Source organism: Apteryx rowi, unplaced genomic scaffold (assembly GCF_003343035.1).
Source record: "Apteryx rowi isolate R43461 unplaced genomic scaffold, aptRow1 scaffold_304, whole genome shotgun sequence".
Lineage (NCBI taxonomy): Eukaryota > Metazoa > Chordata > Aves > Apterygiformes > Apterygidae > Apteryx > Apteryx rowi.
The window spans coordinates 1,056,087-1,082,100 of NW_020449464.1; the positions used below are offsets into that span (position 1 = coordinate 1,056,087).

A 26,014-nucleotide genomic window follows, 5' to 3' on the forward strand; every position below is an offset into this window, starting at 1 on the left:
TGGAAATTAATTCACCAACTACACGAGTGCTGTTACAGCAACACATGGAAACAATGAATATTTGTGAGAACTGGAAAAGCGTATGATTTAAGCTACAAGAGGAAGTTACCTACGCAGACAACAGTGATCAGAGCTGGTATYTGAAAAGTAAAACAGGTAAAACTTCACTCCTGAAAAGTATCCAGAGTAAATTGAGATTCTGATCATATAGTAATTTAAGTTTTAAATATAACTTTTACAATAAACTAACAATTAAAACAAACAAAACAAAAACTATTCAAGCAAAACAGATTTCATTTGAAACTGCAGTAGTTCAGATCAAAAAGTCTGAACTGGAGGAAAAAATGGTTGGTAACCTGAAAGTAAAGGTTGCTGAAGGACTGCTCGAGTGTTGGAAACAAAGTGAAATCTAGTGCAAAAACAACCCAACAAGCTTCCTTCATTTCAGTTTATTCATATATTTCCAAGAGATTTCTAACTTACTTCTCAATTCAATCTGCTTTTCTTGATGTGTATCTTGACACAGAAGTGGGTTACATGACCAATCAACTATGAAAATATGTTGTTAAAGGCTTGGGGAAACATGATTGATGCATTTGTAAGAAAAGCAGTGTTTTAGCCAGCTACAAAACACATAACAAGAATTTAGATAGAGATGCCCATTAAAAAGCTCTTGGCAGCAAGATCATTAATTAAATATACCTTCTGCACTATCCTGCTGTTCAAATGTATCAGGCACACTCCAAATACACAGTCTCCCTGAAGAGTCTCCTTGGATTAAGAGTTTATTGAAAAGCTCTCTACGTCCATAGAAGAATCGAGTAACTGGAGGACATATTAGTAACTGTTAAAAAAAAAAAAAATAATAATAATAGTTAGAACAACTTCGGGCACATGTAAATCATGTACTAAGCTCAAATTCACTTTCCACATAATCCACTGTACCTTTTAAGAGCAGAATGGGAACTAGCCACTCTAGGCTCTAGCCTTTCCATAGGAGAAAGGGTAAGTACAGCAATACGAACCAGAGGAAACTGATTAGTTAAAAACATGTCGCAGATGTAGGGGAGAGGGAAATTTTATATTTTATATGCATGCAAACACTTTTAAAATTGTTGACATTTTAAAAATAACAATGAGTTTGAGATATACTACTCAGTGAAGAAGTCCAAAAACAGAAGCAAAAAATATGTTATGAATTGATGGACAACACAAAGTTAAAAAAATGTATAAGAGTACCATGTCCAAATTTGGCAACAAATTAAATGGTTAAGATTTACAAATACTGTTATTACAAGGCTATTATAGGGTATTTTTTAGTTAGACTTACTAATAGTACTGTACAGTACTAGATGTTTTACACAATAGTCTGAAGCTGCATTAGTTCATAGCACATACAGTTTGCTGTACAACATAAGAATGGATTATAATTCAAAGAGGATTTGGGCCCGAAAAATGGGATCTTCCTTTGCAAAAACGTAGGCATTTAAAACCTAAGTTGTGATACTAAAAGCACTTGTTCAGTGACTGCCTAATCATTAGGCACATCACAGCTTGACTTCTAATTCTCCAGGCACTGATGCATGCTAAGCTGTTAGTACAAAAGAACTGAAGATTCACTGGACCAGAGACTAATCACTACACTTAGATGAAAACAAAAACAAACAAACCACAAAAAACAGAAGGTGTCTTATATCAGTTATTCTCCTAAAAGTCTACTTTCACTACAACAAGAAGAAACTCTAAATGTCTACTTTGAAAGAGAAGAACAGGTCACTTGGTATGCTAAGCGAGTTTCAAGTCTTTTAAAAAGAAACGCACTACACAGGAAAGTACAGATAAGAAAACCCAAAGGAAATATATTTTACCTGTTTATCCGCTCTGTCCAATACACTGTGCAGTAAAGGTGGAATTAAGTTTTCTACCGCTTTTCCCACATCACTGCGAAATGAATCACTAGCCGGAAGACAACTGGGTTTACAAACAAAAAAAGGAATAAAATTCCTTACATTATTAGAAAGAGATTACTATGTCACTAGATAAAGAAAACGTCAGATTCTTTTTAGTTTCAAAAGCAAAAACAACCCCCCAAAGCCTCTAACCGTTACATTTTCAAATGTTAACATAGTGTATAGCAGATCATTACAATAATTTTAATGTACAGGGTATTCTCAGTAAATAAATAACTGCTCCAAATGTTTTCACAGCTCAGGCCCCCCCCACATTCATAACTGAAGAAAAGGAAAGAAGGAAGGCTAGCTTTAGGGTCTACTCCAGAGTTCAACATATTTGGCTTGGAATCGGATAGATTCAGGAGCAAAATGCACCAAACCCTCCAACAGATCACCAGATAGACCTCTTGTACTTAGGCTGTGGTAGGATACGAGGTGGGAAAGCAATTTTCTCATCTGATTTAATCACAGAACATTCAGGGATCTCTAGGATAAAACTAATACCTTCCCCCCAGAACAAAGAAATATGTGCAGAACAAGTAGTGAAAGATGTCAGAAGAGAACCAAAAGAGTTCATTTTACTTTTGTCTTTCTAAATCTGCTTAATCCCTGCAATATCTAATTTTAATTTAACTTTATATTTTTACATTTATGTCCACAAACACAACTGTTCATCCTACAGTCTTCCCTTAAAAGGCTTAGAGACATTCTGCTTCATATAGTCAAACCCTATTTCTTCCTTATGGAAGAAAGTTTTAGGAAATATTTAAAGCATACATCTGATTTCAATTTGTTTATGTCACTTATTCAGCAGCAAAATGCAACCCTTCCCATCACACATTCTCCAACAGCTCCCACTATGAAGTGAAAGAGTTACAGTAGTATCAGAAAATAGTGAGACAATCTTTGATTTTAAATTACTGAGCATTACTTCAACATGACACGTTTTGGGGACACACACTTTAAAATATGCTCATGGAATATTAGTTTCTACAACTTTCATGTAATCTTGTAACTAAATAAAAGTCAAAGATATTTAATATTTATTCAAAGCCTCTCTTGTTTTTTTCCCCTCAACAAATAAAGAAATAGACAGYGTTTCCATTCCGACTACCTGGCTGGTAATTTGTATATAAAACTTTGTCCATMTTCTGTCCATACAATCACTTTATCAGCTGACACAAAGTCTCCACCAGTCCAGGTCTGTTCATTCTCACTAGGGACTGAACATAAGAGGGAATAATCTCCAGCATCAAAAACCTGCAAAGAAACAGAAAAGTCTATCCTTAACCAACTACAGATTAAAATGTTCAGACAGCAGCTAATTTCAGTATTTCAGCACAGACATATTAAATTGTCTTAGAACAATATTTACTTAAGATACAGAAAATTCATTAGAAAAAAAAAAAATCTAATGTCTACCTAATGATTACAGGACTATCCAAAATGTTATAAATATGGCAGGATATTACATTATTACATATATTACATTATATCGCATATTTTGTCTAGGTAAAAGTAATAGGCCTTGTTTTATTGAAATAAAGCAATATATTCCCTACACTGCAAGGCAATATACTTTCAAGGGATTATATTCAATGAATTCTAGAGTTTGAATTTATAAAAAGAATAAGCCTCTTGGTCTAAATGCCTTACTGGCATTTATCTATAGTGGAAAAAAACAGCTTTTATTCAACTGGCTTTCCTTACCCTCCAGTATTTGGAGCACACTACCAACAACGACCGTTGGGTAAACGCACAGAAAGAAATGCTTTGACAGTTTTGACAATAAATAGGTTTAGACTCCTCTTCAAATACTGGTGTAGTATCCTAAGAAAAAGAAAGTTACATTAAATTAATTGTATTCTATTAAAAAATAAATTGGAAATTAAACAGAGCCATATTAGCTTCTGTCATAAAAATAGCACCTTCAAAGAAAGACAATTCCCAAGTTTTGCTCAAATCAAAAATGTTTCTATGAATCCTAACTGAAATAAACACTTATGTTTTATTTTGATACCCTCACAGGTATATCATCTGTTGAACATCAATCTTCCTGCGATAAAGAGTCAAGTCTGCAGACTACCAYACGTGCAAGGGCAGCACATCCACAGAAAAGCAGAACCAAAGAAGTGATATGTAAGAAACTTCCTTGGAGAGACAGACAGACACACAAAAGAGACATCAACCGGAAAAAACAAGAGGTCATTATTTTTGTTTAGAGAACATTTGTATACAGCCGTAATCAGGTGCAAATAGTGTCCAGCAAGTCAGCAGAGCTGGAGACCTGAACCGCTGAATCTGCAAGCCCATTTCCTGCCCCAACTCCTGTCCACCAGCTCACGTCTCAGTTTTCTGCAGCAGTCTGACCCTTGGCTAGAGGCTAAGATTCAGCCACTGCTGACCACGTTCTGCTGAGATTCAACCCGGCGCTATCAAATAGCAAGGCATCTTACCCACTGGGCACTACCCCCTCTACTGAGTTAGGGGCATGAGGCCGGTCTGCCAGGTTGATGCTGCACCTTGACTAACCTGGGCCAACAGGGAAAACTCCTCTGGAATCCTGCTAGCCCCAACTCAGCAAAACCTTCGCTCTCGGTTACATCGAGCGTGGTTACTGCTAACCTGTCCAGATCCAGAAAACACGTGAACTAGCTCCCAAGTTAATCCTCACTTGCAAACTCTGACTGTCCATCTTCACTCTGACTTGGGATACCCTGAAGGACAGTGGTGACTTGTCTGCTCCAAATCTTTTCCTCTAACACCTGATGAGAATATTAACAAGAACTGCCAGCAACAACATGAATACAAAGCTTTGCACTAGAAAGAAGAAAAAAATAAAAGGTACATATATCAAATTGCTTGGCTATGCCATGCACATCGTATCATATATATTTATTTAATTTTGGGCATTGAAACTACTTGATTACTTAAGAAGCTATGCCCTGGGGGTGGGGGGCAATTTTCAAATATATTGAAGACTGCCATAGATACAGCAATGCAGTTACTTGGGAATGTACCTCACCAGGCAGATGTGAACCCAGATTGCCCTTCATCATCTGAAAAGTTTGGTAATTCACTCCTGTTTTCTTGGGTCTGTACCGCTCCAGTCATACACGGTTATGAAAACCTGAGCTGAAACAACCAGAAGGCTACAGACTGAATGCATTAAACAGGAGGTGTATAKAGCAACCTGTCTGTGCAATTCCATTCACTTTATGAAAACAGAGCCTTATGAAACCAGCTAAAACCCAAACCTTATTAAGACTGGGTAGAGGAAGTCAGCTTAGCCAAGCAAATAGGGCAGAATTGGGGACTCTGATGTCCCAGGTTCAGCTCCTTGCTCTGTCACAGATCTCTGACAAAATACTATTTTCCTGGAATATTTTTTTCTCATCTTAAGAACAGCAAGTAAACATTCTGTCCTACACGCATTCATACACAGCAACAGTTAAGTGCTCAGAGAGTATGATAAAGACAAATATTTAAAATTGACAGTCTCTACACACACAAAAAAACCCCCCATACCTATGGAAATCAGATAACAAGAAAACACCCAGGTGAATTTTTTTTTGCTCAAGCTCAATTTAGGAAGATGACAGAGAAGATGTAACGGAAAAGGGACTCCTCTGTGTTCCATAAGATGACAGATGGCCAGCTTCCACGGAAAAACCAACACTTGTAGCAGTTCTCATTCTATCATTCCTCATAAGAAGATCTGCAAGAACACGTGGTATCCTGCTTGGTCACTTAAGTCTAACAAATTCCCCAGCTGGGCAGATTAGCGGTGCCTATTTAGTACTGTCACTCTCAGTGAATTACCCTGCTTTCAGGTAGTCAGTGGAAACTAAGTAGATTCAGCTCCGATTTCACTCTTCCAGGGTTCCCAATATCCCAAATAGACTACGATAAAGCTTCTGTTCAGTTATGACTTTGTGTTTCTTATTTTAGGAACAGCCAACACTCTCTGTTGCTAACGCCTTTATTTTTAATGTAATTTTTAAATGTGATATTAGTTAGAATACTACTAGTTGCATGACAAGGGTTTCCAGAAAATGCTCTGAAATGATCTGAAATCAAATATAATTTCAACTATGATGAAACTATGAAACAAAAAAATTTGAATAATGACTTTGAGGTACCCTGATAGGATGAAAAGCAAGAAATTCCATTATATTGATCTTCTAAGCTAATTCAAACTATGTTGCTTTTGTGCTGTAAACATTTCTAAAATCAGAAAACTGACTTTTTCTATATATAATAAAATTATATTCTCATAGCTGCTAAACATCTGTAAAAGTATCCAAGCAATATACATCTCTTACAAGAGGTTTCTGTGAACAGCTAATTTGCAAGAAGTCTATGAGAAGCGTGGCAAATCTCCAACAGGGCCTTTTCTTGATTAGTACACAGGAAGGCAAAAATTGCCCCCCCCCCCAAAGAGTTAGCTGTAGATAACCACTAATAATGAAAATTCCTAAAAATTGTATCCTTTGCTCTGCAAGCCCTTCAAACACCTCCACTTCTCACTTCTTTACCTTTCTCAAAGAAAATAGGAATTTCTTTTAAAAGTTATATAATAATTATCCATAAGAATAATAATATAAAACTACAGTAAAAATTAAAAATTAAGTACAGATATCTTTAAGAACATAAAAAAATGGAATGGTAGAACTTAAAAAAAAAACAAAAAACACGGGTATTGTGATAAAATCACATGGTGACTTTTATAATTTCACCACCATATTAAAAGACATACACTTCCTGTGCAATACACAGTAAGTTTCAACTTGGTACCCTACTTCTTCTATACAAGTAAACAACTATTTATTAATATCATCTGTTTTGACCGAAGAATACTTAGACTGCAAGCTCTTTAATGTATGAATTTTGTCTGTATCACATGACGTTTTGTCACATTTTGTCTGTATACATATAGTATCCATCTCAGTCTGGAATGCTAAATATTACTGTAAAAAAAATCTTTAGTTACTAAATTCTCTTTGGAAGTCAAAAATCCTGTGAAATGCACAAGATGACTCAAGGAAAGAACAGGATTTAAAGAGGGAAAAATTAAAAGCCAACAGACAAAAAATTTGTATCTAACAAATAATTAAATGCTACAAATAAAAATAAAGATTTCTAGAAATTAGAGATTAAAGTTTCTTAATTTTAAATTAGAGGTTCTTAACTCTGAAGTCAGTTCTGTGAGCGTGAGATGTAAGACAAAAGAAAAGCATCTTCATCAAGAATTCTGTTAGTAATCTGGAGAACTGGTTAAGCAAGATTAAGGAAGTTCATTTTTGGAGGGTAAAAAAAAATCATAATATTACTAGGCATATGGAAGAACAGGAAAAAGGACTAAGATTCTCTCACCATCACAACAAGACTTAAGAAAAATGTATGCGAGTTAACAGTTGATATTGGTGTGCCCAGCAAACACCATCAGTTCAGAAGCCTTTGGTTACCTGCATGCGACTAACTTCGGAGGTTATTATCCACACTTTCAGAATGCCAGTCACTGAGACAGCGACAACGGTATCCTCTGGAGAAAGAGAAATGCAAAAAAGTTAGATTGATAAACACAAGAACTTTTCCATTTTGTTGCACATTTGTGCATATCTGAGTACAAAAACACACAAGAATAACTCAATATTAAAGTTTATCAAAACATTCTTGAAGTATTTGCTTCAAAACCAAATATTTTCTTCAAAAACAAATGTTTATTTGTGAATCGGTATGCTGCAAGTAAGTATGCGTGCATGCACACGCACGCACACACACACTGGTTTTATGTTTAGAGGCTCATTCCCATCATGAAAGGGGACAAGTTCTCCTAATTAATACCTAAGTCTATAACTGAAAGGGGCAGAGGGGTGGAAGAGTATTCCCAGTTGTTTTGGGTTGGAGGTTCCCAGAGAGCTTCTTTCAAAATTACTGTATTAGATTCATTACCTTCAGGAAAGAAGCACATTTTGTGCTGGTCAAACTTTCTAGAGATTCCCATTTATACCAGAGAAGTCCGGTGTTAAGACAGAAAGTCCATCAAATCAAGAGGCAGCTTCTTGATTACCAAATATGAAATCAATTACAAAACAAGAAATAAAATGAAAGCCAATATCTGAAAAGACTTAACACCAGAGTTCATTTGCAGTTACTCCAGTAACTTAGACAGTTTTTGGGGGTCAGCAATGGAGTTTTCCCACGCCAGGGCTTTGGGAACACTCTTAGTTTACAAACTGCTCAAAATAAAAATCTCTCCTTTCTTCAGAATGCTTTTCTCAGTGTTTCTTCCCCAGAGGAACCCACCCTTCGGAAGTAAGTTTGCTGACCTGCATTCAGTAGCAGATTTAGTTAAATAACCTGAAACAGTAATCCCTGAGACTTTTACTCACGCCGCCCCCCCCCCCCCAGGAATTACAGCCTCCAGAACAGGACCAGTTGAACGAGTCATCCCTGCTCCTTAGCTGCCAGAATTTAAAGCCCAAAGTAATACAAACCAGGCAAAACAGATGTGTGGAAGGGTATCGCTTCAAATCATGTCAACTAACCCACTTCCAAACACGGAGTCTACCCACATACCTCTCCACTAAATTGACCGTCATCACATTTAGAGAAAGTTCCTCCCTCTACAGCCTTCAGGTTTCTTTCCCCTTCTCCAGCAATGGTTACAATACTGCAGTATTTCTGCCAGCTTCTCCGGACATATAAACCTACTGTGTACTTTAACCACCAAACTCCTTACACATTTCCCACAACAGCTTCCAAAGTATTACGACAGTGCTTTTCATAAAGCCACTAATCACTAAAGCCACTAAAGGATCTCGATGCGTACTACACACCACACTACTAAAGACGACAGCCTTAGCACTTGGAGTGCTTGCAGCCTTTCTTCCAGTCTTGTGTCAGCTTAGAGGCTCTTGCTAGCACAGCGCTCCCAAACTCTTTCTCAGTTCTCAAAGAGAAAACAAGGAATCACCTTGTTCTCCAGGTTTCAACACGTGCATACATTGAAGGAGAGAACAAAACTATTCATTATTTACTAAGTGAACATGGAACCTGTTGTGCACTGGACACACACGCGTGTGCATGTGGGCACGCACATACACACACTGAATTTGGCTAGAATTGAGGTTCTGTTCATGAGAAAGCATTTGAATATAAGCAGAGCTACAATTCTCATCTGGTGGAACAGCAACAGAGACAATACTAAAAGCATTAAAGGTTATCAGGTCTTCTCTCTGAAGAGATATTAAAGCAGCCTCAGAATCACAGAGCAGCTGGGGCTGGCTGGGAACTCTGGAGATCCCCTGGTCCAGCCGGGTCAGCCAGAGCAGCCTGCCCAGGACCACGTCCAGGTGGGTTTCAGTATCGCCAAGGATGGAGATGCCACAACCTCTCTGGGCAACCTGCTCCAGTGTTCAATCACCCCCTCAGTAAAAAAGTGTTTCTTGTGCTTAATTTGATTTTCCTGTGTTTCAGTTTGTGCTCATTCCCTCTCATCCTGCCACTGGGTGCCACTGAAAAGTGTCTGGCCCTGTCCTCTTCACATCCTCCCATCAGGTATTTATAAACATTGATAAGATCTCCCCCAAGCCTTGTTTTCGAGGCTAAACAATCCTAGCTCTCTCAGCCTCTCCTTGTATGGGAGACACTCCAGTCCCCTTTTCAGGGACTAGGAATAAATATATATACATTGCTTTTTAAAAAGGTTAGTACTTAATGGGTACTGGACAAGACCATCTTCATTACTCAAATGGGAGAAAGAGGCAAGAAGTAACATGCTAGTTCCTCCCCAGGTTGTTGAAAATAGTATTTCTCTTACAGGGAGGCAAAGCCATAATAAAAGCAACAAAAATAATTACCTTGTGTTCTGTTGGATCGAATGATACTCATGGAGCTGATCCAGTCAGGAGATATCTTTGATAATAAGGAATAAAGAACTTCAAGGCTGGTAGCATCCACAACAAGAATTTCTGGATAATGTCCATGGCATAACAGTCTCCCTTCACGCTGAGTCCCAACAGTGAACTGGTAAAACTAAATGGATATTAACAAAATACAGAGGTTATACTCCACGTGGGGCATCAACTTCTTTATTTTTAATCAAAATCACAATTTCATAAATACATTCTAATGGCTACCTGTTTAAAAAAATGCCACTGAACCAGTGGGAATTCTGTGTATGCAAGTAATATCAAGGAAACTTTTTGCAGAGGCCCTCCTTTCTCCTGTTATCTCCTCAAGGCAATCCTTTGCCTCCATGCCCAGCTCCCGTAGCTGAGGGAAGGCCGTGTCAACCTTCCCTGTGAAGATCATCCTTCCCCTCCCACCTCCCCCTCCCACTACTCCTCTCTTAACATCTCCTTTTCCTCCATTCTCTCCAGCCTTTCTGATGTATTAATTATGGCATATCTTTTTCAAAAGTTGAAGTAAAGCACATTTTCAGCTTGAGGGTATTTGATAATGCAGAATATGGCATAAGCTGTATTGGCATATTGCAGTATCTTATAAAATATCATTGTTAAGCTTCCAAAAAAACCCAGCCTTGTTTTAATAATGGAGCTACAGTTTCCATGCTATACAATGTATAGTAGAACTTCCCAAGCATACACAAAGCACTAACCTGTATGCCAGTATGTGCACAGGCTAATTTAGTAAACTCTATGCATCTCCCATCATTCACATCCCACAGACACATCTCCCTAAAATACAAAAGACAGATTACAACTACATCCAAAATATTTCATTTTTCCAAGAATTTAAGAATCATTTATATTGGGAGAAACTTAAACAACTGTTAGTGACTAGACAATTTGTATTTTTATAAAAGAAACTCAAAATTTCCAGTCCTTCCATCATAATCTAAACAAACTCTGCTTCCCTAGCACAGTTATGAGGGGAAATGAGTAAAATGCTATGGTTCATCATAAACCATCAATACCAAGTAAATGTAAGTGTGTAACTTAGAACGCTTGATTTCTCTCACAAATATTTCAAATTATTATATATTTCTAGTGCCTCCCCTGAGATGTTCAAAGATTAGCTTACTTTTTCCATATTTGTAAGGGAGAAAACCATATTACCGAAAATAGTATTTTAATCACATGGCAGCGAACACTGAAGTTTACTTCAGAGGTCCAGGAATCATTTCCTGCCAACCAGGTGTATTAGGACTTAAGCTTGCTTCTACTCAAGAAGCAGGTCTTGGATAAGCAGAGGAAAGGAGCAAAACACAGGTGTCCACCCACAGCTGAACTTAAAGTCACTCAAGCAAAAGGATGACAGAAAACACAGAAGTACCTGTACTGCAGTTGACAACCTCATACATTTCTTTATCCATCCGAACATAAATTATATCTGAAGCAGCACAGATTACTTTATACACAACTGTGCTGTGTCCTGCCACTGAATCCTAAGGTGCAACAAATAATATAGGCAACCCTCCAAGACCTCAGGCACACCTCTATCCTCCTTCAGACCATGGATCTAAAATCCACACCACACTCAGTATTTACACTGGAGAAGTCCCATCATTTGGGATACCTACGAATGCCTCAGACATTAGACTAAGTAAAAAACAGTGTGGATGAGAAACTCAGAATGAAAAGAAATGGATGTAAGCAACCCAATCTCTTCTATACCCTCTATTTCCATTATTTAACAGATCTGCATATTAATAAATCTTCAGAAAACTCACCCGCTTTCTGATGCGCTCACTATATACTGCTTTTCACTGCAAGCAGAGGCCTTCGATAAACAAGTAATTGAGGCTGTATGACCAAACAACAGAGCTCTGGGATTAATCTAGAATCAGAGAAATAAAACATAAAGCAAAAATAACATAGGCACTATTACTTACCTAGAACATAGGCATTCCAAATTTCTGTTTTATACTATATATATCATATATATGAATTTATATATAGTATATATAAATGTGTTTATGTATATACACACACACTTTATTAGCACAGCTGTAGAAATACAATCTTAAAAAAGTTTGCACAGCATACTGGTACAGTATGTGAAAGAACCAGCTTCTAACTAACACTGTAATGCTAATTTGTGGAAAAAAATCATTTTGTGTAAAATTAATTCTATYTATAATTTTAAATCATAGTCTGAATTTGGCCTAAGTCAAAAGAAAAATTTGAGCTATACTGCAACAACAATAGTCTTTCCCCAAATCAAGTATACTTCACGACCCTTTACATTTATAAATAATTTTACATAAAAGTCCATTCATAGATTAAAGATAAAAAAGAAACCTGCCCTTTATTTATTTGCCCTTTCTAGAAATAGTCCCTTTCTCCAGTTGTTTCTCGTTAAATACTGTTAAATATATTAGACACTAACATAATTTATGGGGGTAACTCAGAGATTGGGATTTTTCAGTATAACCCTTGCCTGAAACATGTTTGATTTTATAGGAAAGGACTGTTTTTCTCCTCCATCCCAAGGGTTTAAAACTATTTGTATCCAACCAAATTACTACCTCATCTTCAAGATGGACACTGGCAGATTTCAACTCAAGGGCAGAAACTGATACACATTAACTAATCAGCAATCTTTACCTCTAGTAGCAGAGCTTTTTCTCATTTGGTTTTCATGGGAAACAGAGCTCGAATAAAATAGTAACAACCTTAAAAAGCCCTCTAAATACCGTCAGCTGATCTCAGAAATCTGTTTTCACAAAATATTAAGCAGCTAAACCTGAAAGTAACTATCAGTTTAGGGCATCTCCAACATCCAGAAAGAGGAAATCATTACTTCAAGAATTTACTACTGCAGCAGCAAAGTTAAAGAGTGAAAATGCCTCTTTCTAATCTGAACTATTCACTACTGGAAGCATGTACCGTCAGCTCCAGGCCTCATTTTAAGAGAGGGAGGTAGAATACATGAATAGAGTGTAGAAACAACACTGGAATGGATACTATAATATCAAAGAATAAAAATCAGTTTGGCAGCAACGGTAAACACTTGAAATACGACGCAAATTAAAGTTATACTTGGAGTATAGACTTACCTCTAAATCTAAAGAGAGGTCCCAGAGACATATTTGTCCGTCGTGACACCCCGTGACAATCATCGACACGTCGTCCATTAACAGCAGCGTGGATATGCAGTGCGTGGGGGCTTTCCGCCCCCAGAGGACGATGGGCAGAACGAGGCTGTTTCCGGCCATTTTGCTTTCACACCTGCGAATTCAATCAAGATTATAAGCATCAGGTCTCRGCAGGTACGCCTTTTCGGCACTTACTGCCGCCTCATCCACCCAAAAAGCTTAAAGACTAGTCGGAAGCGATTGTAAATATGTTACACATGAGAAATAATCACTATATATGCCATTCTTCAAATAAAGTACAATATATAATCAACTCTTCTCTCACTGGCGAGTATGTGCCTCTTCATAGCTAACATAGGGATTGAATAATATATTCTTTAAGCAGTCATGTGAAAAATGCAATGAACTGTGATAGTATTAAAACTTCACCATGTTAGTTTCTTACATATTTTGCAAAAGAGATTTTTCGAAGCGGCATTTCCCTACTTACACAGGCACTTTTGCCAATATCAGCCTTCTTAAAATAATTCTGGGGCAGCAAATGCTTCCAGACCCAGGGTTGTAACAGCTATTCCATGCCCAATCAGTAGAATCCATCCCCACTTATCAAATGGGATGACCTTAGCCAAAAATAGGGTCTGGTGCTTTCTACGCATCACTATACACTTTCCAAAAATATTTTTCAGTTAGAACGGTGTCACATCAACCTAACCTTTTAAAATGGTATTTATGCTGAAATGCATAATATCCTGTATTAGCTGAAGTTGGAGCTGGAAAACAGCTCAAGGTTATTGCAATCCCTTCATTAATTCTCTTTACCTTATTGTTTTTACCCTTTCACACACAGCTAAAGGGACTACCTAAACAAACAAACAAAAGGTAACTAAAAATAGAAATAGTTTAATTAAAAGTCATATGAAAGCTTTGAATTTTCTAGTTTTTGGTTTCTAAGCCTTGATGGTAAATGTATTCAACCCTCCACCTCCCCAGTAACGGTGGCTAAAGAGCTGCATCTATAGTCTACCCGAGAAGGGAAAAGAAATCAGAACATGCAATATCAACAGATGTGGTGGTAGGCAGAAAAAACCATCACTAGCACTGTCAACTCTGTAACTAAAGAAAGAGAGGACAGGGACGAACACAGCAGCTGCAGCCCACCCCTCCCGCTTCCTCGTTTCTTCAGCACTGCCAACCACCATGAGCTAAACTCCAAACCAGAACTGTACAGATTTAAAGACCAAGACTTTAAAGGTAGGAACAGAGTTATTTCAGTTTATCCCCTGCTTTATGGCACTTCAGGGTTCATGTTGTCAAGTTTTGTTCAATAAGGGCGATATACTCATGTAATCCAGTCATTTTGTGACAACTGACCCCACTCTTCCAAGTATCTCCAAGATGTTCAAGGAAATCTCAAGAACGTGCAGTCCAGCCATAAGAAGCAAGCAGGGAGAGGCTATATATATATAAACATTATATAAATAAATAAATATATATTGCATGCATCTTGGAGCAAAGGCTACTAAGCTATCATTAAGGATATATGAAGTTCTCTACTCTTCTGTTATCAGGTGAAAAAATCTTTTAAAATAAAAAAATATAAAATTAATAGTTGTGCCACAGCACGTTTCAACTTAGAAAAATAACTACCCTCAACAGAACTGCTGTACCATGTTTGGTCTCACTTCTACAAGACATCCTCCTCTGCTCCCTGCTCCAGCCTCCGCAGCACTCCGGGCCTACAGCCCTGCCGATTCAAGGGCTCTAACCAAAGAAAAACCTTTAAGTTTAACTGCTGCGTTCCACTGCCGGCTCAACTGCACTTCTCACCGAGGGCAGAAGCATTGCGCAGCTGCAAGAAAAGGTAGGGTGGGGGTCTGTTGTGAGAGCTTTGCTAACACTCCTGAACCAAGCCAAAAAAAAAGAAAAGAAAAGAGGAACCTGGCAAATAAAAATTCAGTGGCACTACAGTAAGACCTTTACCAATCTACCAAACTTACTGGCTCAGCTAGTAGATTTGATGATTTTTGTAAAGTTCATCTATGGACACCTATGGGGTTTTATTTATTTATTTAAAGAGTCAGGTTGTATTTAAAAACAAAGCAACAGCTAGCCAGCCACTCAAGCAGAAGTCTCCTGAGGAACCATGCCCATGCTAAATGTGCTTGTACAATATCTGAAGGTAGTTCTGATCACCACRGTTTGCCACAAGGACTAGATTCTGGCCACTGTCCAACAGGCAATGTTATGTAACATCCTGTCTTTGTGCCAGCGTTTAATATCTTATAAATATACTGACACAAATAACCTGGATAATTGTTTTTATCTGTCACAAAGCCAAAATTTTCTTGGAGATYGGGAAATGGAGAACAAAAGTGCTTGAATTATAACTTCAGAGAAATAGAAAACACCACAGAAATTGAAATAATAAAAAAGCAATTAGGAGGATTTGCACAAGGTTTAAGTGCAAAAACAAAACACTGTTTATGTTAGCAATATTCTGAGCTTACAGCTCATTTAAACGTGTTCATAAGCTACAGTCCTTGACTCGGCCAGAGTGAAAGCTTGCTTGCGCCGAGCTTGTCAACTTACTTCCAGCTCTTTGGCTGGGACAGGACTGATGTAAACAGGAGCTATCTAAACTGCCCATCTCCCCTTTGGCATGGAACGCGTTTAAACCAACCACCCGTGAGAGAGCCTACACAGAGGAAGAGTAAACAGTAAAATACAATATTTTCTTTTACTTCCCAGTAAACTGACCGAGTTCAAGATTGTTTTGGGTATACTTTTTAGGTGCATTCTATATTTCATAAATAAAAATGCTAGAATTTAAGTTATATCTAGATCATACCAATGGTAAGTTTATAAATAGATCTTACATATGTCACTTATTTCAGGTGCTATTACTTGCTAAGGAACAAATGAAAAATAGTAAATGCAACCATCAAGCAGAGAAAATGTGTCAGGAATGACTGACATTTTGTTATTGGTCTCTTATTCCAGATTCAAGAAGAGCTGCAGTAGTTGCTCTTCTAAGCCAAAGTAAAAGTTTGAGTTATGGAAAGTTATTGCTTGCAGTATTTCATGATGAACGAATGGGGAACATTGTTTTGCCAAATAACGGAGATGCTCCTTGTGTACTATCTTGTAGAGGTTTATGTTCTGAACTTGCTATAGCTCACACCAGAACAGAATTTCTGATTTACAGGAGTATAAGCAAGTCAGACACAGGCAGAAATCATTGAAGAAACTTTTAAAACATATATTTCATGTCTTTATATAGACATATGTATTTTTCTTGCTTGTGTGATGGAGTAACATTTGCATTTGTCCACAGAGATGCAAACTTTTTTTAGAGCATTTCAAAAGAAGGAAAATATTCTTATCTATGAAAAAGGGGGGGGGGGGGACAAGACCACCCTGTACCTAAGCCAGGTTTCCTGCCACTCGACTTCCCGCGGCGCTAACCAAGCTGCCCTCCGTGCCCCGGCGCCAGGGTACAGAAGCGAGGTTATCGCAAGCCAGCGAGCTGGCGGTGGCTGAGCGACCGCTCACACCAGCCACCGCATCACAGGGGACTTCTGCCTGCCTTTCTCCCGGGGGAAGTGCAAGCCTGAGCTTCGGAATTTCATGAAAGCTGTTGGAACTTAGTTCAATCATCTCCAGTTCTTTTGAAAACTATTATTCAAGGTTTCAATGATCCCCTTTCAGACAAACTCAAATTTGATATAAGCAGAGGCAACTACATAGATCTTACTTGTACCAAACATGAATTTGACTTTTTGATCTTACACACCCCCATCATTCCCAGTGTTGACTTCTATACTAAATAAGGGCTTCTGCATCAAAAATCCCTTCTATTTCAAAACAGAAGTCTAGTTTTTACTAATATATTTTTTTCTATGCTATATGGAGTCACATAAGTTATCATTTCTCATGAATATAAAAATTACAGTGCAATTTCTTCAAGACAGTAATTTCATACTAGTTTCGACAAACGCTGCCTGTATTTCTAGAGCAAACAACCTCTGCAGCGAGAGAAATCAAACATGACAACGTACATGGAAAAATGGGGGAAGGGAAGACAGCGAATAGTAGAATAATGAATAGCTAAGTATTGGAAATCATAAAGTGAAAAAAGGATGATTCTTGTGAAAGAGGTTACAGGACCTGCTGCATGTACCAAGTCTCAAACTTCTGGAAAGAGAGAGGCACTGTAGTTTTTCACAAAATCCAAATCATGAAAACAATACTACCACTTACCACGAAATGTCATTTTATGTCAACTCATTTCTTGCATCTGATTACGCTATGTTTAGTAGGAACTCTTTTACAAAGAGCTATTATTTAATGAAAAAGTATAAGCAAAGACCAAAGGTCGAGCACGTAATCTATTATAACATTCTACAAGCTACACTACAATTAGTATTTTTAAAACATGCCTGAAAATGTATTGCTAACTGTTACATAATAGCAGATCAATTGTTCCCTGTCTGCATGATCACAATACAGAACTGTAAACAATAAAAATTCTTAAAGGATACAGTGACCTTACTAATGATTGCATACCTGTTAACTAAAGAGTTACAATTCTAAAAATACTTGATATATAGTGATTTAATCAGAAAAATATCATGAAAAACAGAAATAAAACATGTCCAGACATCATACAAAAATGAAATCGTATAAAAACAATTTAAGTTTTTTGCCACCCAATTTTTGTATTCCTGAAATGAAAGACATGCTGAGAAACGTGTAGAGATGGAAATTTCATTTAGATAGCCATATTAAAGTCCTTAAATAACAACCGAGTTACAAGTTCCTTTCCAAAGGGTTCTTCCCTCACTACTTCCAAAAAATTCCCCTCAGTAGCTCAACTACTGTAGGCTGGAAAGTCAAAACCACACCAAAATGAATCCTGAAGGATGCTACAGCTACAGTCTCCTGCACATAAAATATACAGTGCATTCTTTTTACCTGTGACCGGAAGACGTATTGGCTTAGCAGTAATCTTAAAACCACTGGTATCACCACGCTTCCAAGTCTTCTTCTTCTTCTTTTTTTTTTTTTTAATGACAGCAAAAGATATTTGACCATTAATGTAATCTACGAACCGGTATTTTTCTAAAAAGGATAATATAATAATCCCTCAATAGTTTTAAAGCTGAAAAATCTAGGAGTGCATCAGCTATAAATGCTGATGAGCAACATAAAAACCTCTTTTCTCATCCATTTCATTTCTTATTGTTCATAGTTCAGGGAACAAATCATACTATTTATCTAATCATATTTATGCTTATCTCAGTGATGCAAATAACTGCACTTTTGAATAAATACAGAAGCTCCCCTATCAGAGCACACAATTACTTCTTCTTTGCAATTTTACAGTAAGCTTACTGCTTTACCAAACTACTTTAAAAACTTTAAATTTGACAGCATTATAGATACATACTTAACAACCACCTGAATTTTCACAAGGAAAGAAAAGGATATTACAACATACAAAAGTGCTAACACATATAAATAGCCCAATGTTTTTTATATTTTCCATACAGAAAAATGTGAGAGAAAGTATTGAAAACATTAATATCAAAATACATTTTAAAGGCTTACACACATACACATTTCAAAACTTTTTATCTAAAAGAGAGAAACATAATTCTTAGGATATTTAATATCAACCCTTGGGAGGGAGAGTAAAAAGAAAAGCTACCTCTTTCCTTCTAGTTTTTTATTATGGTATCGCAGTGCCTTCAGTAAAAACTTCATTTTCAGAAAGTACCACAAGTACCACATCTTAACAGCTGAAGAACTCAGTCTACAAAGAACAACGCTTCTCCATCACTGGTGAACACTAAATACATCCCCTGCAAAGACCAAAACTCATTTAATGTCTGTAAACAATCAATATGTATTTTTTTTTACATCAGTGACGACAAACTACATTAGCAAATAAACACTGTACCTATCAACAAAAGCATGAAGTGAATCATCACACATGAAACCCCATATTTAGTTATTTATACCTTTCTGAATAAACTGCCTATTTCTGCAGAAACAGGAACTGGAAGTTTGAGCTGGAAAATTAATGGGAAATAAACTGAGTTAAGCTCTGCCCGCTTCACTGGGAGTGTTCAGTTTTCCCCTATCACTTCCACGAGTGCCAGAGTCCTGGTTTTGTTCCCCCACATATGCAATAAAAGAACAAGTTTGGGTTACTTCATATAAATTTAAAAAGTGTAAGTTGTATTTATTTTGCTTCCCTTTCAAATCACCTTTCTCAAGGAGACAAAACATACATAAATGCAAAGACTTGACAAAAGTGGAGTTTCTCTCTTTTTCTTTCTCTGCCCAACAACTTAAGATCTTTTCTCTCTTGTACGTACTTTTTCATCAGGCGAGTGCTGTAAACCTAAGTGCCTTAGGAGCTTATTTCAACTCACGCCCTGGGAATCACAGCCCTTCTTCTTCAGTCCCTCTGTACAACCCTGGCAGGTGCCACTTAGTTCTCTAGAGCTCATGGTCTCTCTTGTATTCCTGCTAAGTAAGGCCGGGTCATCCTCCTGCCACCTACACCAGACAACCTCTACCTGTACCCTTAAGTTTCCATCTCTCTGAGGATCTACCAGAATAGTCTGGAGAGTGGGGCATATTTCACCAGACATAATGACTAGAAAAATGTAAAATAGATATATTTTTTAATTTGGATCTCAAATTTTTTCAGCTGCTTTATCTTTATGCATCTCAAAACATGAATGCTGAACCATCCTGGCAGCCCTCCACTGGACTCGCTCCAGTATATCAGTGTCTTTCTTGCATGGAGGAGCCCCAAACTGGACACAGTTCTGCAGATGCAAACTTGGGAGTGCCAAAGAGAGGGGAAAGACCACTTCCCTTGACCTGCTGGCTACAGTCTTGCTAATTCTTCATGGTCAGCTTGTCATCTACCAGGACACCCAGGTCCTTTCCTGCAAAGCTGCTTTCTAGCCAGTCAGACCGCAGCCTCTACTCTCGGTTATTCCATTTCCGATGTAGGACTTTGCATTTGGTTCCACTGAACTCATGAGGTTCCTGTCAGTCCTTTCTCCAGCCTGTCAAGGTCCCCTTGAATACAGCTCTGCCCTTCACTCCCCCCAGTTTAGCATCAACTTGCTGAGAGTGCACTGTGTCCCATTGCCCAGACCACTGATGAAGACATTAAGCGGTGTGGGCCCCAGTATCTCCAAGGGGCCACACCAGTCACCAGCTGCCAGCTGGGCTCTGCACTGCTGATCACAGCCCTTTGTACCTGGCGCGAGAGCCAATCTTCCACCCACCTGATCATCCACTTCTCCAGGCCACACCTCACAAACTTGGCTATAAGGATGCTGCGGGAGGTTGTGTGAAAGGCCTAACTAAAGTCAAGGCACACAACATCCATTGCTCTCCCTTGCCCCCAGAGGCAGCTCCATCTCATCAGACACAGAATGCAACCAGCCTGGGCAGGCGTGAGTTGCTCCTTGAAAACACCTTCTTGCCCTTCACGTGCTTAAAGACAATTTCCAGGAGGATCTTCTCCATAGCCTTCCCAGGGACTGAAGTCAGGCTGACCAGCCTGTAGTTCACCAGATCTTCCTTGCCCTTCCTGAAGACGGGTTTGACCTTTGCCTTTTTGCAGCCATCAGGAACCTCCCCAGACCACCATGACCTTTCAAAGATGACAGAGAAGAGCCTCCCAGTGACACTAGCCACTGCCTGGTCCCATGAATTTTCACTTTATCAGTGAAAAACAAGGCAAAAAAGGCACTGAGTACTTCAGCCTTTTCCACGTCCTTTGTCACTAAATCTCCTATATCTTCAAAAATACTCTAGTTAGTTATATACACCTAACAAATGTTTCAGTTGTGTTCTTCACATTTAAAGAGAAACTGATCCCTTAAATTACCAGAGCATCCAAAAAAATTAGATTAAATTCACTATTTTTACATTAGTAAAAGAGAAGGATTTGAAAGAATATCACTATTACATCATTTTTAAATCCTCACATGGGTAAAAATTTAGAACATACTAATGTGATAAACTAGTCAAGTGACTCTTCCTATGGCAGTGTTTAAAGCTGATACCTAGGCAAATTTGATAAACTGGGATAAATTCCTGTTTGAGTAAAGCGATGGAATCAAGTACATCATATTACCTAAATACTGAATCAAAGACTCTCATATAAACCTCTTTATCAAGCTACAGTCCTCTAAACACTAACCTGCATCTTCATGCTTAATAAGTTATGGCAAATTGTCCACAGCTGACTTACTGAACTGTATTAAAACAGAAAACACACAGCAGTTTCAAAACAAACAAACAAACAACAACAAAAAAAGGCTGATGATAAAGATACAAGGCAGAGGCAGGGAAATTTAAAGTTAATGGTAGCTTACTGTTCAATATAATTGGGGGAACAACATCAGATATGAATCAGATACGAGGTCAGAGAACTTTAAAATAACTGTTTCTATGACAGATTGAAAAATGGAGTCACATAATTTACATGATTTTTCTTGTCCCCTGCATCATCTGCCATATAAAAAAAAAAAATAACATGCAGCAAGTGAGAATATCACCTAATCAAAAATATTCTGCATACAAACTACAGCAGAATTCAAAACTTTGATCATATGGCTTATGACTCTCTGCCATGACTTACACTTGGAAACTAATTCTAATATTTTCAAAAAACATTTTTGCCTGTCTTGTTATTGCATACGCTTTTTATCTTGCCAAGTGATAGCAACAGACAGAAGAATCTACAAACCTCCTTCTGCCTGTATGCAAACTGTCCTTGAAACCTCATTTTACTTGTAATTTGCTCAAGTTTTCCCAGAGCTTGCAGATAAGAGAGCCGACTAGCAAGCTTAGAGACCTCCCTAAACCTTGCAAGACTCAAGAATTAGGTATTTACCTTGAAACAGCATTCAAAACAAGGATTTTTGCAGACAGAAAAAGCACCCAAGGAGGATTAACTTATGCTAGGCCAGAAGCTAGCGAGAGTGACTTTCCACCTCTGCATTGCCTTGGGACAATAAAACCAGTTTTGTGACCGTCACTAGCAAGTGGATATAATCCTCCAGCTGGTACTGTTTCTACACCCCGTGTGCAGAGAAACAGTTGTGGCCAGTACAGCATTTGGCATGCATGTGCTTCCCCCTCCCCCCCCAATATATTTCAGCAGTTAGATAATAAAATATCAGGAAATATTTAAAAAGAAGTAGGGATAATGACATTACACACTGCGCAAGCAGGAAACATAGAGCTAACAGAGGGGAAGGAAAAACAGAACACAGTATTGGAGCCATCTCAAGGCAAGACAAACAGAAGCCGTAATTAACATGGTGCTTCAGGGTGACCACACACACTGCCCAATTCGTTTGCGCTGCTGATGGATTTCAAATCCTAGACTAGACTGACAGAAGCACACAGATTTTTTCCCCCTCTTATCATACTTAGTCCTAACAGTTTGCACACGTACCTTTAAAACATCAGTAACTGCTGCAACTACAAAACCACAGAAGTAATAGCAGTTCTGTCACCAAAAAGAAAACTGGCTTAGGTTTATTCCATGTGCACAAATATAAGTAATCATCACCTTGACTGATGTCACGTGACACCACTAGACTTCAGTTACCTGGTCACCGTCTGAAGTACTGTGCATCTGACTGCTATGGCTGGGCTCTGGGCTARAGCAAATCACCGTGTATCTCCCCAAAAGGAGAGGAGAGTATCAGTCATTTAGAAAAACACTCGGACTCACAGAATGCTTCAGTAATTTCACATTCAGATACAGCACTGTTGTACAATATTACATAGACTGAGCTTAGTGAGCCAGGTGCTCCGCGTGAGCCTATTTCCTGCGACAGACAGATTCAGGTAGAATAGGTGCACAGAAAGGTTGCAAGCGGACCGGAAAATGGAACGCTTCTTTTAGGAAAGGAGTATAAAAATAACGAAATCTAGCTTTGTTCTGACAGAGCACAGAAAAGGCCAAGAAGATATATAAAAGAAGAAATGTATAAAACACATTTTTTTGGATTAAAGCACATGCATTTAAAGAATTAATCTTAGGATATTTATGGATGCTAAAAGAATCTGTCAGGAAAAAAATACATCCGTGAAATTAATGTTTCTGTATCATATTTGGTCTCAGCATATAACAGTTCCAAAATGAACCATTAAAGACTGTCAGCTGAACACCTGCTTTTAAATAAAATGTAACTGTGCTTATGTTCGTGCAAAGCAGCTCAGAAAGGTTAAGAATAAATCATTCCTTCTCCTACCCATTTTTTCCACACATTACTACTACTTTTCCTACCATTTAAATTACATTATCATTGAGATTTGTCACCAATAAGTATGGAGATGGCTGCCAACCATGACACCAGGACAAACCTTCTAAGTGGACTGCAGATTTACAAGTGAGCAGCAGTTTTAAACACCTAATACTTTTCATGTTTACAGCATCTTTCATTGCAAGAGACTACATTACCTGAGCATTTTAACACCTCTCCTAAAACCATTTACATGAAGGCAATCACACGTTTATTGGAAAAGATCACCTCTGTTGCAGCATGTCTTCTACTTGACTAATCCAATGCTTTTTATAAAATCTGAAATTTTTAGTATTATTACCAATGGCCTTTTCCATTTAATGCATGGAGCTCAAGAAAAGGGGCTAAGGTAGGCGAGGGAAGAAAATTAAGATAATTTACCCACAGTTGCAGAAATCTTTTGCAATTGGGATCCAAATGTTTAGACATCTATAGCTTTGTTTAAGTAGACGGTGATTAAACAAACAATTCCATTATTAAGTGCAAACGGTCAGTATAGTTTGCTGTGTCAATTAAAAATTGTTTCTGAAGGTCTGTCAGTAATTTTCAGTCTTTTTGCATTTTGTTTTTATTCATCATAAAGGCATCAAATGCAAAATATCAAGTTTTTGCTTTCCTAGTATATTGTTCATCTAAGAAAATGAGTTTGAGAAAGAATTAAGAAAGCTTCTAAATATTAATGCTTTTTCAGTAATAAAACCCTGCAGTTCTCTTAAGCTAAAAAAAAATTTGGACCATGCTCTCATGATACAAACCAGTGTAAAATCATTTATCAAGACAGCTCTTTGACACATGTAACAAATAACGAGCATTTCAGCAGACACCTGGTAAGCACAGAACACCAAAATTAGGAAATGACAACTATGCCTTCATACTTGATCCATTTACTGGCTCAAGTTTCTGAACTGCAACTACCAAAAAAAAAAAAATTTGCAACCTTGTGCTGAAATGTACCTATAAAAAAGAAGTATTTAAAATGAAATTGTTCACCAAGAGAGTATTATAGGTAAACAGGTAAAGTAGCTCTCATTTCCAAGAATGCAGTTAACTTTCTTTGCTGTACAGTACAACCAAGAAGTGAATTTTTTATGGTGGTGGCCAAGTTAGGAAACTGGCTTAGCCAAAAGATAGGAAGGCTGGCAGTTTTCATGTCAGAGCCACCCCACGCATGCACATGTACATGCATGGACAGACAAACCCACAGAACTGCACAGCAGCCGGTGAGCTAAACCGTAAAGTGTATTCAGGTTGATACTCAACTTTATTCATTTGACAACAAAACAATCAAGCAGTCGTCAAGGAGAACCAATTTATCCCTACATAACCAAGAGGCATAAGGACTTTCTTTTCAAAAGCCCTGATTTTCTACATACAACATATTTAATTCAACTGCTATGAATATTTCGCATTGACCTCACTAACCCTACTCATTAAAGCAGAACTAAGCCTATCTGCAGGAGAGAACTAAACCACTATTCCGAACTTGATCAAAGCTGCATGGAAGCTTATGTGAAGTGAACAGGAGATGTCAAACCAGGTAATAATAACAATAACTACAAACCAGACTGTCTTTCTTATTTTGCTGATCAAGGATTAAACAAGAATGGACACCTGGCCTTCTTTTATCCCCATGTAATCTGTTGATTCAGAATTCATCACTTCAAGCCTGCAATTCTTAAAAAAACAAAAACAAACAAAATAAAAATCAGGAGCATCTCCAATAACATCATCCTGTCAGTATCTCTACATCATCCTGGTTCATCTGTCTATAATATCTATGATCAATTTGCACTGCTGCATTTTATATCATATTTGTATTTCAAGCTAAGACAATACAGTCTTCTGGTTACTTGTCTGCATAGGACTTGGCACAGGACTCTATGCCTTGATTTGGCCATGATGTATTACTGTAATCTAAATAAAAATACTCTAATATTGACCAATCTTCCAAACACACCCATAATCAAAAATAAATCCATCAAAATAAATAGGAATTTGCCTTCCAAAATGAAAACTGAAAAACTCAGCTAATTCAGACGCAAGTTCTTCCCTAATCTTTATACAGCAATAAAAACGACAAGATAACAAAAGATTTTTGCTCTCCCAAGGCAAGTTAATAACTACAAGAGCCTGATTTAAATGTATTTAACAATATGAAGGCAAGATCAGTGATCACATAAAAAAAAACCAACTATCCCACGTATACACAGAAGTTTACAAAACAAGAAAGAAGAAGAAATAATAATTCAGGACTTAAAATCCTCCATTACAGTTAAACAGGTATCTTCGAAAGCCTTTTGCAGATTCTTCTGGCGCTTACTTTGACGACACATGAAAACCGCATATATTTTTGCTGTTTTTTGGGGGGGTTTTTTTGAACTGTCACGATCACATGAAGGGCAACAGATTCAAAGCAACTGCAAAGTGAACTCTCAGTCACAGCCCTACTCGCCAGTAAGACACGGCTTGCACTGAAAAAGGGGAAACAGCCTAGCGAGGCCACGAGGGAACGAAAATTCTGCGTGAGGAGGAGTTCCAGCTCCCACGGCGGGCGAGGAAGGGGCTGTTTCCCAGACACCGCCTGAGCAGCAGCCGCTGCCGAGGCACCTTCAGCAGAGCGTCCCCCCCCCGCCGCCCGC

General features: G+C 37.9%; 1 protein-coding gene across 17 annotated transcripts in view; it reads right to left on the reverse strand.

Annotated features, from left to right (window-relative positions):
• Positions 1-25,047, reverse strand: part of WDR7 (WD repeat domain 7) — a 172,634-nt gene extending 147,587 nt beyond the window's left edge. For 14 of the 17 annotated variants that reach the window (XR_003254270.1, XR_003254271.1, XR_003254272.1 and 11 more), the window contains exons 1-9: positions 12,982-13,153; positions 11,653-11,759; positions 10,579-10,657; positions 9,818-9,992; positions 7,421-7,497; positions 3,663-3,782; positions 3,067-3,212; positions 1,869-1,971; positions 703-844 (exon numbers count right to left, since the gene is read on the reverse strand). Coding sequence is in view for 14 of the 17 variants with exons in the window: in XM_026070099.1 (XP_025925884.1) it covers positions 703-844; positions 1,869-1,971; positions 3,067-3,212; positions 3,663-3,782; positions 7,421-7,497; positions 9,818-9,992; positions 10,579-10,657; positions 11,653-11,759; positions 12,982-13,140 (1,108 nt within the window). In the remaining 3 variants the exon portion in view is untranslated. Of the gene's footprint in view, positions 1-702; positions 845-1,868; positions 1,972-3,066; positions 3,213-3,662; positions 3,783-7,420; positions 7,498-9,817; positions 9,993-10,578; positions 10,658-11,652; positions 11,760-12,981; positions 13,154-17,994; positions 18,074-18,730; positions 18,884-24,936; positions 24,958-24,986 lie in introns of those variants that run through there. The other 3 variants (XM_026070101.1, XM_026070102.1, XM_026070103.1) reach the window with 3 other exon arrangements.
• Between the last annotated feature and the right edge of the window lie 967 nt (positions 25,048-26,014).